Source organism: Rhea americana, unplaced genomic scaffold (assembly GCF_003343005.1).
Source record: "Rhea americana isolate MKP2758 unplaced genomic scaffold, rheAme1 scaffold_235, whole genome shotgun sequence".
In the NCBI taxonomy this organism is placed as follows: Eukaryota; Metazoa; Chordata; class Aves; order Rheiformes; family Rheidae; genus Rhea; species Rhea americana.
The window spans coordinates 1,349,374-1,361,888 of record NW_028186352.1 but is presented as its reverse complement, the minus strand read 5'-3'; the positions used below and the strand labels follow the sequence as shown (position 1 = coordinate 1,361,888).

Below are 12,515 nucleotides of genomic sequence, written 5' to 3'. Positions count from 1 at the left end.
AAAAAAAAAAAAAAAAAAAAAAAAAAAAAAAAGTCCTGATGACTCTAGGCAAGTTTCTGCCTAAAAGTTAGTTTTGTAGTTTAAGCCAAACATTTAGCCAACTTCTAAGCCTCTGAATGTTGGTGGAGAGAAAGACAGGAACCTTTAGAAGGTGTCTCCTCTCTCCAACTCTTTTTTTTTTCCCCCTTAAGAAAGGAAGAAAGATGAATCTCTTTGGTTATACTCAGTGTGCAACGGCTGAAAGAAAGAGCAATTTTCATACTTGAACACACTTTTTATATAGAACAGGCATCTGTAACACTTGTTGCCTCCTGAAAAAGTTTCATGGCTGTAGTGCAACTGTCAATCAGTAAGCAGAGAAAGGCAGGCAGGCAGAGGCCAACTTTACCTCTAGCTCATCTGTGTTTTGCTAAAACGGGGCACAGAAGCAGCTGATTATAAAATTTGACAAAGAAGAGAACTACAGATGGGTTGCAGACACTGGGAAAAACACGTGCATCTTTCAGGACATTTTTGGTAGGCTTCTCAGCCTTTTACAGCTTTAGGGTCAAAGCACACTCTGCTGAAGAACTTCAGGAACATATCTCAAGATATGTTGGTCAGCACAGTTTCAGATTACACAAAAGTRTATTTGTGTATATAGTATTGTGATATACTATATAGTATATATTAATATAATATATAGGTTAAAGACTTTAGAGAATGTTAAACTCTCTTCCCCTACACATTCTTTTGCAGTCGTTAGGGCTCCATTAGTGCTATAGCCTCCAGAAGAGACACCGTAAACATAAGCAGTCTATAAATATAAGCAGTCTATTTACCCCTCCTTTGTATTCTAAAAATAAGCAACTTGAGGGAAAAAAAAAGAAAAAAAAGACAACCAAATACACAACTTTCCAACATTCAGACCCATAAAGCTCAAGAGAGGAAAGTCTATTCCCTTGCAGTACATATTCAAGGTATCGTTTACAGCCAACATTGTCTTGATTTTATATCCTAAAGGCAGGTAGGGCTGACTGCATAAAGCAGAATTTCTTCTTCCCTATGGCTTGCTTCAGCGATGTATTTGCCAGTTAACACTTGCTAGTTCTCCCACACATTAATAGTTTAAATCTTTCAGATCCATGCTGGTTCCTCAGAGCAAACTTGCTGGAACATTTTTCTACATTTTTAAGTAAAGAATCATTGGACTGTTCAGAAGGTAATACAGAAGTTAAAGCTGACCCTAGCTGGGTTGRGTCTCCAGTCAGACACCACCCTTCCTTCTTCTCAGAGCAGCTCCCTTTTCAGGGCACACCACTTATAACCCAAGAAAACCACCATGACTGAAAGTCCCTACCTCTATTCTATCCCATYTCACTCTCAACTGCAGGCTTTTTCTAAATGCTTAAGAATATAGSAAGACAAAGAAGACATGGTGTCAAAGAAATTTTCCATAATTTTGTGGTTATGTCAGAACAAAAGCTTTATTTTTATAGCTATCGGAGAAAGCACATGGTGACAACAGTCACTGTAAGCCTTGCCAACATAGTCTCCGCCTACCAATGGAAACAAGGCCTTTTATATATTTTCTTGCAAAGATCATAATCAAAAACCTTGCCTTTTATGGGACCCTTGTTGCATAGCCTTGAGGCACCAAGGCTGGTTTTTGCTGCTGACCCTGCTTACAGCTTGTCTGTGAAGTAATATGCTAGAATAGTAAAGAAACATTCAAACTAGCCCTCAGCCAAGATCACCTTTGAAATCCCAAAGAGTAAACAAACCCCCAAACACATCACAGTCTGTACATTTTCACAGACTCCGACAAACATCATCCTCCAACACAAGCGTTGCAAGTGAGGTTTTGCTCAGCTGAGCAAAGCAGTTTCTTTGAAGCCTGCAGGAAGCCTGGGCCCTCCCTCTGCCTCTTCCAGTGTTCTCCTAGCCACCTTCCTACCCCACAGCTTCTCCGACTTTGCCAACGCCACAGTTTCCATACAGTTCCCTATRAGGTACCCATAAGGTCCATCACTGCTGCATACGTTCTAGTTTATGCTGTACTAGCAGTTCAGTAGATTCAGAAAAAACAGATGATAAAAACTGCCTCCAAGCTCCCTTCTCACCTGTCTTCCTCTCTTCAGCTAATTTACGTTCAGTTTGGCAGCTCAGTCTTCTGCCTCCAGCCATTCAGGCCAGAAACTTTTGCTTGTGCAAAAAAGAAAGTGTACAGAATCCAAGATACTGTGCACTGCAAAGGCGCTGTCTCAGCTCCCTCGTGCTTTCCATTGTACGTCATACACTACCACTTGTAAACTACTTGGCAGCTCTAGATCTCATTTTTTGCAGATTCCTAAAGATAAAATATTAGAAATGGCTTAGTCATTACTCCAAACTGAACAGGTAGAGTTCATCTAAACAGAGCACTTAAAAACCCAGAACTGTAACAAACAGGCAAAAGCAGTAACCTCAGAGAGGAAAGCCAGATGTGCACTTAAAATTAGTAGCAGAGRACTACTTTTTAACTCATCCTACTGATCAAAAAAAGCATTAGTGCATTGCTAGAGATAGTGTGCTTGTTTTTATGCAATATCCTAATACATTCTTTTCAATTAATGTGATATGGGGAAGGATAAGAGGAGGGCAGCAGAAAAAAAGGCATAAACAGTTCCGTATTAGTACATGTTATTAACATTTCCCTCCCACCTCCCTGAAAGTRCTCATGGCTCTTGTGCAATGTCTTGGACCACTTACACAGAAAACAGTAATTGTACATATTTTAAACCTCTATGAAGCAGTGTTGCTTTTAGAATTTGTTATTGCTAAAGCAAGTAARACATTTGTGAGGATATTCAGCAATACTGACAGACGCAATTTAAAAATATTTCAATAACTAACTTTGATGTAAAATAATCCCAGTAACTAAACAGCCAGAATCTAAACAGTAGAGCAATGATTGCTACCAAAGAAAAAAAAACTCCCAGAAAAACAGTGACGTTTTTCCRTTAATCAACAACAGAGACAGTGAGAAGTACATTCCAATCTGAAATTATTAAAACTGAATCAACTTCAATGTAACTAATTTAAGGAGAGGAATGAGTTCAAATTTTTTTAGTAGTGATTTAACATTTATTTATACTACATTCCTAAGTGCAATATTTCCTTTGTGTGGTCCCTGGATAATATTCAATAGCTTCATTAGGTTTTCGTTTAGCATAAAAAGGGATATTAGAAGACAGCTGCAAGCATATATATACCAAATTTCTATCATATTACTATATATTTATGTGCTAGCTGTACACAGTTTAATTTCCCAGACCACAACTGAAAACTCATTGAAGGAAATAATTAAAATTGACGATTCAAAAAACCTTTACAAAAATACTTCTTTTTATTAAAAGCAGCGGAGTTCAAGCAGAACATTACACAGAATGTAAACATCACTAAGTTCAGCTTCAGCCTGCTGAACCTCAGAGAAAGTCTACGCTAAACGCATCTACCATACTAGCAAGTTAACAGACTATATTATAATTTGAAAATATATTTTCTACTTTGAATAAGAAAAAGTAACTTATCGTAGTCTGTCCCAGCGCCAGATACTGGCATCATCACACACAGCTATAAGGATACTACTATCTCTGCTAAAACTGGTTTGTCGAATCGCAGCAACACATTTAGGATGAGTAAGAGTTGTACACCTATAATAATAATAAAAAAAAACAAGAAAAGGAAAATGAATTCAGCTGCACTGTTCAATCTGCGCTTGCTACTACATCATGTACTGCTGTTCCACCAAACTCTTACATATGTGTGTTAGGTGGGATTAGAAGGGCAACAGGATTACACCCTTCAAGGTGTATTTTGTATTGCAAATCTGGATTTGGGAAAACAGYAATTTGCTGCTCATTCGCTGCCACCCAATTTTCTCATCATCCAATATTCACTTAAGTGTTAAGCAGAAGCATATTGAATCACTTTATTTAGGATTTTCAAAACAAATTTCTTTTTGATTTGARTATTATTTGGCTACAAATAAAATAGTATAATTGTGTGATTAAAGACTGTAATGTTTCCAGGAACATCATATGTTTAAAAATACATAGAAACATGCAGTAAGTCACCTGGCCAAGCAGGTGAGGAACTGTAAGGCCATACTGCTTCCTCCACATTAGGCTTACAGCTAACCTATGTACTCTCATTACTCTAGCCCTCTCACCTGTTCCTTCTTTCTCATGTGCTACACTCAGTTGGCACTTCTCTTAATTGCTTTTAAATTCTCCACCTAATTAGTTTGTAAGCTCTTAGAGGAACAAACTTTCTTTTACTCTATCTACATAGAGAGCCAAGCAYAATGTGGCCCCAACCCATCTGGGGCTTCTTGGCACTACCTTAAAACAAACAATAGAATAGTAAAGTAATAAATGTTTAACCTTCAGGGGCTCAAAATGTTTATTTGCTTAGTAGCTAGAATGGACAGTTGCTATTACTATGTAAGAATTTCTGTAGTTATCGGAAAAGGGAAAAAAAATGCTTTGTCTCAAGGTAGTCTCAAAATAAAATAAAAAATTGAGTACTCACTTGGCTTTATGAGGATCCTCTATTTCTAAATCCCAAACATAAAGTTTGCCAACCTGATTGCCCAGAGCAAGCATCTTTGAAAGAAAGCAGAGGATATGTAAGTTTTGAAGTATTGTTTCAAAGAATCGAAGCTAGAATTTTATAAAGGCTCTGTAGCTGATAAATTGTGAATGTATGTTTGAAGATGACTTAGTAAGGTTGCTGAAGAGGTGTGAAATACTACAAAATTTGCCTCCTTTTTCCTRCTTTATGACCCATCTGTAGATTTTGGTAAGTTAATCTTTAGTGGAAAATAAATCTTTGGAAAATAATGTTTTGGGGGGTTGGACTCTTTTCAGTGCTRCCAAGTAACAGGACAAAAGGCAACTGGCACAAACTKAAACACAGGAAGTTCTGCCTGAATATAAGGAAGACTTTTACTGTGAGAGTGACAGCACTGGCACAGGTTGCCCAGAGAGGTTGTGGAGTCTCCTCCTCTGGAGATAGTCAAAGCYTGCCTGGCTGCAACCCTGTCTAACATGCTCTAGGTGACCCTGCTTGAGCAGAGRGGTTGGACTAGATGATCTCCAGAGGGCCCTTCCAACCTGAACCATTCTGTGATTCTGTGGTTGAACTTTTCCCAGCAAATAGAACCAAAACCAAACATTCGGAGTGTCACTAGTTTCATGCAAAGCTCCTTGTACCAAATTACTCTGCTTCTTAAGCATGACATCTCARCACAGGAGGCAATAAAGACTCTTCCCTTGCATATATGCATGGAATCGCTGAAAATCTAGTCCCCTTCAAATACAGCTAAATCAAAGCTCATACGTACCTTTTGCCAGAAATCCATGGAAAACCTCATGTACCATATATCACATTGGCTATAATCAAATCTCCCAAGTATGGTCACGTTTGACTCACTGGGCTTGATTTTATCTATATCATCTTCCATTTTGCCAGGTTTCCAGCACACAATGGCATTTTCACAAGACTGGGAGGGGAAACAGTGAAAATTGTCTGTTTTTACAACTTATACTGCATATTCAGTCTAACTATAATTTTAACCAAACACTCCATCTCACAGCTTCCTCAAGGACATTAAAGAAGTAAAACTGAAAATCTCACGTCTGACTTTAGATCACAGCCACATCACCAACAATTTGTCACTGTCCATCACTGGGAGATTGCTGCCCTCACAGCTCTGCCAGRTAACAGGATTGCATGAGCCCTCCCTCACCCATCTCAAAGGAAGTCAACCAGATGCGCTCCGACACATTTTCATGAGCAATTTAAGTTAACCTAGGACTCGAGGATTTCTCATCCAATCCCTTCTGCCAATGGGACCATGCACGCAACAATTTCTGGCAGAGAGGCAGTGACACCTACCCAGTTCAGTATCTGCAAGCAAATGTTACTATTGCTGTCACACAGATCAAAGTTACTCCACTCAGAGAACCCTCATTTCTCCCCTCAGTTACAAGATGCCTGATYAGTATTATGTATTTTTTACTGTACATTCCACGCAAACCGTGTTTAGTTGGTATCCCTGTACTCTTTAACAGAGCTACAGCTGTAGTTAGTAAAGATTTTTAAATACAAGTTGCTTATCCAGATATCCCAACAGTTGACAAAATTCACAATACATTCAGTAAAACCACCTGACTAGGCACAGTAAGTTAACCTACCACTGAATTTCTAATAGAACTTAAACTGTTGAAGATSCTCAGAACAAACAAGAATAACATAGCTAGAAAAGCTGCCACCTTACCTTGGAAAGAATTAGGTCTCCCAACCATCGCACACAGTCAACATAGTTCCTATGTATGTCTCTGGTAGAAAAGTCAGGAAAGTGAATTTTCTGAGAAATAAAAGGCCTATGGAGAAAAGTGCCAAGTGAGGTCCAGAGAGACACAGAAGAACAAGTCTAATTCTTAACAGAGACATTTAACATACCTTGATGTTAAAATGACAAGACTATCTTTTGTCGCTCCCCCACAAATTTTATAACAAAATAGATTTTGTACGGTTGTTTGGAATAGGAACAATCCATGTCTTCATCCTCATTCTTAATGAAATAGCTGTTTTCCCAAAAGGCTCAAGTTTACATGACAGTGCTAAGCAAGTGGATACTAAATACAACTCCACTTGGCAAACACCTCAGAACTAATTAAGATAACTCAGTTTCCCTGATGCTCCTCCTGCAACATCTGAATTGTTAAATATAAAAACCACTCTAAGGAACATTATTTAACATTTGGTAGCATTACCAAAAAATAGCAAGAGTACTTTCAACGGTAGTCTCACTGCTGAACATGTTCAAGTGTGTTTCAGAGTCTTAAATTCTCTCAACAGTCTAACTAGAAGTTAATTAAAAGGTAGATTAATCTCATAAAGGAAGATTTATCTGTCATGTATCTAATTGCCACGTTTACTTGAAAATTTACTCGTCTCTGAGGTCAGATCAGAGAATCATGAAAATGAAAGTTACTATTATGTAAACATTTTGTCCCAGCTACAAAGTCAGATAAACATACAATAATTAGGAATAGTTACCCATAGTTATGTTCATTTGAGAATATAAAGCTGAATTATTTACTGTATTTCATTACACTGATTTGCTTCCCTCCTAGAAATTTTGAGGTGGGAAGAAGAAAAGCCATTAACATGTATTGAAACACAAYGAGATATCGGCTTTTAATTACAATTGATAAAAATAAAGGTCTCAGACATTTTCTAGTCAGGACTTTGACTTCAGTAAAATCCTGCTAAGGCATAACATCAACAAGACAAGTCTTCTTCCAGAGAGATTCAGTATCCAGCACCATCGCCAGGTCACTCATAATTCCTGAGAACAATCCTATTTCAAGAGGATTTAATCTAGACTATTGATGAGAAAATTAGTATTTTGCAAAGACAGCCAAGAAGATGAAGACTACCTACCTGTTGGTTTTATTTGGATTGTACTCATAAGACTCTTTGATGGCATTTATCATTCTCTTGGAATTAATTCTCCAGAGTTTCAGAGAGTGATCCATCCCACAGGACATGATTTTTTCACCAAGAAGATCATAATCCTATGTATATGAAATAATTTTGAGCACCCTCAGCCTAAATGGCATTATAGTAACTCAGATTTTACTTCCACATATGCAAAACATGGTCAAAATATCATTTTCTGTGTAGAGAAAACAATAAAATTACATAATTCAAATGGAAAAATACTAAGAATGACTTAATCCTGCTGACTGTAAAGAAGCACAATAATTCTGTTTACTCTTGCGCAAGGGGGAAAAAGGCATATTCAACAGCACTGACAGACAATGAATCTACTGCTAGTATTCCCCTTAAGTAAATTCCCTTGGTTTCATTTTATGGAACAACCTTGGCAGAATTCCAAAGCTAATACATGGCCGATGACTATTTACAACTACAGGAGAATACAACATCATGTTTCATATAGATATACACCTCATCTTTCAGGTCATACAGCAGCAATGGAAACAAGAAGAACATATTAGAAGTTAACTATTCTCGCTGGTATTTGTTGGGTATATGTTCATAGCTACTGAAAAGTACCACAGCTCACCTGAAAAAGCTTCTTTCCTTCACTACTATATCTCTCAAGGTTTATTTGTTCTTGCTGCTTTTGCTTGGTAAGACCTCAAGAACTTCAAAAGTGGGACCATAATGAAAACTTTTTACTCCTTCTAGCCCCACTGAGCTCTATTTTATTTACTTCTAGGCTGCACTGTGAGACAACTAGCTACTGGAACAGATACAAAAAGTGAACTCCTGTCCTGTTTATTGAGGTGGCCAGATCAATCAAGCCACCTCAGAATTACGCTTGTCTATSCACTTAAAACATTGCTTATGCACTTCAGTTTTATTAGGCATATCAAAAACAGTGCACAGAAGGATAAAAAGTTGCATATTGTGGACTTACTACCCTTTGTAAATCTAAATCACTGCCCCACAGTCTTCCACTTACTGCACTTAACACCTCATCCCTGTGCCCTTCTACTCCTCCAAATATTGCAACCAGCGTGTCTGTCTGGATGTTCCACAGTCTCAATGCATGATCTATAAAGAACAAATAAAATTACATGCTGCTTTTTATACGCACATATGAATAATATACTTCAGCTTCACCACTTTCAATTATACATACCCATGTAAACATCAAAAAAGCCACGTAGAATCTAATTGTTAGGAACAAGAAGACTGCATCACTAGATTTGCTGTTACAACTAAATAGTGTTAGAGTTAAATCTGTAACTGAGAAAGCATGTCCATTCCTACCCCCCACCCCAGGAACAGTTTCTATCAAAGATATTTTTAGGTCTTATATCACCTGAAAAGCAGAGTCTGATCTTGGACAAGTATGTCTTTATTCAGTCTTAGCTCAAAGACAATTTTATATTTCAAAAAAAATGTTAAATTCCTTTCAGCTGTTCTTACATCAGTGTTCAGAAAGCTTGGATTTTTCCATTTTTTAATCTTTAAAATATTATTCTTTATGAATTATAAACTATAGGGACAGAAATGGAATGATTTCTGTAAACAATATATACTTCCAAGTCAACGTGACTAATCCACTTGTTCAAAGAAAGTTTTAACAATTTCTAATGCACGACCTCTAGCATATTGCTCATTGCTCTTAGAAATGGGAACATCTAGCACACTTTCCATTTAGACTCTACAAGCACACTGYACTAAATTACAGCTAAATCAACAGGGATGCCACATAGTCCTACAAATTTTCCTTCCTTTCTACTGATCTCTCAGCCAAGCAGTTCTGAGACCCCAGCACTCTCCTGCCTTGTGCCCTCTTGAAGATAGCACCTGGTCCAGAGATTGCATGTTAGAAGTCCTAGTACTATGGCTGATGTCAAAATGCTATTAGAAAAAGAACTTAGAAAATATGCAGAACTYAGAAAATTCTAACTTACAAACACACAGCACAGAACCACACCAAAAACTAGTCAGTTTTAAGAATCACAGATTCCCAACTGCTATACTTGTGTAGCCTTACCAGTAACACTGAACAGCTGTTCAGTGCCAAAGTCAAAAGTCCCCTTCAATGCCAAAGTCAAAAGTCCCCTTATGTTAACATTTCTAGTCCTAGTACTCGTAGATACTAATTTCATAGACAAGCTGATAAAATATGGGCTAGGTAAGTGGTAAGGTGGACTGAGAACTGTCTGAACTGCTGAGCTCAGAGGGTTGTGATCAGCAGCATCTACTCCAGCTGGGGACCAGTCACTACTGGTGTCACCCTGARGTCAATAATTTGGGCCAAGGCTGATTAACAACTTCATTAATGACCTGGACAACAGGACCAGCTGCATCCTCAGCAAGTTTGCAGAGGATACAAAACTGGGAGGAATGCTTGATACACCAGAGGGCTCTGCTGTCATTCAGAGGGACCTTGACACCCTGGAGCGATGGGCAGAGAGAAACCTCAAACCTCATGAAATTCAACAAAGGCARGCGCAAARTCCTGCACCAGGGGAGGAATAACGCCATGCATCAGTACCGGCACGGGGCTGATCAGCTGGAGAGCAGCTCTGTAAAGAAGGACCTGGGTGTCTTGGTGGACAAGTCGACCATGAACCAGCAATGTGCCTTTGCGGCCAAGAAGGCCCACGGTATCCTGGGGASCATTAGGAAGAGCATTGCCAGCAGGTCAGGGGAGGTGATCCTGCCCCTCTACTCTGTCCTGGTGAGGCCACAACTGCAGTACAGTGTTCAGCCCTGGGCTCCCCAATACAGAGGAGACATGCAGCTACAGGAGCAAGTCCAGCGAAGGACTATTAGGATGATTAGGGGCTGGAGCATCTCTCTTATGAGGAAAGGCTCTGAGAGCTKGGCCTGGTCAGCCTGGAAAACAAAACTGAGGGCAAATCTTGTCAATGTGTGTAAGTATCTGAAGGGAGGGTGTAAAGAGGATGGAGCCAAACTCTTCTCCATGATGCCCAGTAACAGGATAAGAGGCAACARGCACAAACTAAAGGACAGGAAACTCCTCTTGAACAAAAGAAAACTTTTTTTCATTGTGAGAGTGGCTGAACACTGAAAAACRTTGCCCCAAGAAATTGYTGAGTCTCCATTCTTGGAGATAATCAAAATCCAACCCGACKTGGTCCTAGGCAAYGTGCTYYAGGTGTCCCTACTGGAGCAGGGRGTGTTGGACTAAACAGTCTCCAGAAGTCCCTTCCGACCCAACTCTTCTGTGATTACTCAAGGTTTGCTCTTGTGACAGATCAAGTGCTCCGTTACTTAACAAAATAGTCAAGATTACGAAGTTGTGATTGTTTAGACATTCCAAACAAGACTGTACAACATCATACAAAAATCCTTACTTATCCCTTCACTAATACCCTTTTTACACAAACTCCCTTTAAAGTCCGAGTTCCTTCTGAAAGAGGGTAAGTTTTCCCCATGACCAGTGATGAATGCTGTCTGCAACAATAATACATGTCCACTAGATGGCAACATGATTCAATAATTGGGAAAAGAAAYAACCCAAATGGCTGTTAGAAAGGAAAGAGCAACCCCAACACTCAGCAGCACTGCCCACAATCCCTTTGTGCTACAGTTATTTTTACTGTAGGCCATGAATTTAACATCTGTATTATAYATAACCTTTAAGAGCAAGATTTGCTCTAGACTTTCAGGGTTAACTTGTTCAGTAGCATTCATCAACTTGGATTTGAGAGGTTTCGGCCACCTTCAAGATCAAAAATACAAACCAAAGTACTCTGATTTATACAAAAACAAGAGGTATTTTTCCTCACCTTTGCTTACAGATAAAAGGAGATTCGGATCTCTTGGATGGAATTTCAGTTCATTGATTGCATTTCCATGGCCTACATAGTGCTGGGATAGAATTCAGAGACAAAGTTATCATTTCTCAAGTTCACATGTATTTAGGTGTTACACATCTTACTAAAATGCAAGCTGTATCTTGAAGCTCTGAGCACYCACCTTTATGCACTGCATTGTAATAGGATTAATTATCCTAATAATACCCCTGGACCCTGCCACAGCCAGAAGAGGATGGCTTGTATTGCTATCATATGTCCATGCACAGGTGTAGAAATTTTCATCTGCCTACAAGGCTGCACATTAAGGAACACAGAAGTAACAACAATTTTGTTTTGTTTTTTTTAAGAAAAAGGAGTGCTTTTTTTAAACATTTTTTTAAACAAAACAAGTTTGATGCTGTTTTGTAAAAGTACCCAGGGCTCTGTAATAGGACCATAATAGAAAAATAAATATTTAATGATACACCTGTAAATATCAGATCCACCCCCTTTTCTAAATACCCCAATTTCCTCTTTTCTGTTCCACAATACACATGGAACATCTTTTTTGGCATCACTTCTCAACCTCTTTCTCTGTAACATTCAAAGACCAGGAAGAAAATAAGTGTAAATCAAGATACAGTTCACAAGTCAACACTTGTGAACTGTGACTGATCAACACAAGCTATTACCACTTCAGARTATGAGAAATTCTTAGGCTTTAATACCAGTTCCAATTCAGAGAGAARCTGAGAATACTGTAAAACAGTTAACATAAAACATTGCACAAATGTTATGACTGGGGAGATTAAGCTGATGGAAAACCAGTTTTCAAATATTTTAATATAGTATGTTCCATGAGTCTGCATTTCTAGTCTTACTTCAACAGGTGGAATTCTCAGATGTGGAAAAGTAGTAGGCTTGGAGGAATGTGCCATATGAGTAAAGTATTAAATTACAGACAAAACCTTCAAATTCTGTTTCTTATGAAGCCTTTTCAATTTTAATAAAGCAGCAGCAAATGAGTGTTTCTGCCCCTCCCTTTTTCTTTTTTTTTTTAATTTAAAAGGATACATCAGCATCTACATAGGACTGTAGCAAACGTATTTCTCCTTGGGAATGGCATTCATATAAAGTAACCTGGGGAAAAAAAAGGAGAGAGAGGGAGAGGGA

At 38.5% G+C, this 12,515-nt stretch overlaps 1 protein-coding gene across 1 annotated transcript in view; it reads right to left on the bottom strand.

Moving 5' to 3' along the window:
- Window positions 1-3,348: 3,348 nt before the first annotated feature.
- Window positions 3,349-12,515, bottom strand: part of EED (embryonic ectoderm development) — an 18,746-nt gene continuing 9,579 nt past the window's right edge. The window contains exons 4-12 of the mRNA XM_085306252.1: window positions 12,417-12,482; window positions 11,524-11,649; window positions 11,334-11,415; window positions 8,525-8,616; window positions 7,477-7,610; window positions 6,305-6,410; window positions 5,369-5,527; window positions 4,555-4,628; window positions 3,349-3,674 (exon numbers count right to left, since the gene is read on the bottom strand). Coding sequence (XP_085162378.1) covers window positions 3,548-3,674; window positions 4,555-4,628; window positions 5,369-5,527; window positions 6,305-6,410; window positions 7,477-7,610; window positions 8,525-8,616; window positions 11,334-11,415; window positions 11,524-11,649; window positions 12,417-12,482 — 966 coding nt within the window. The 3' untranslated portion in view covers window positions 3,349-3,547. The remainder of the gene's footprint in view (window positions 3,675-4,554; window positions 4,629-5,368; window positions 5,528-6,304; window positions 6,411-7,476; window positions 7,611-8,524; window positions 8,617-11,333; window positions 11,416-11,523; window positions 11,650-12,416; window positions 12,483-12,515) is intronic.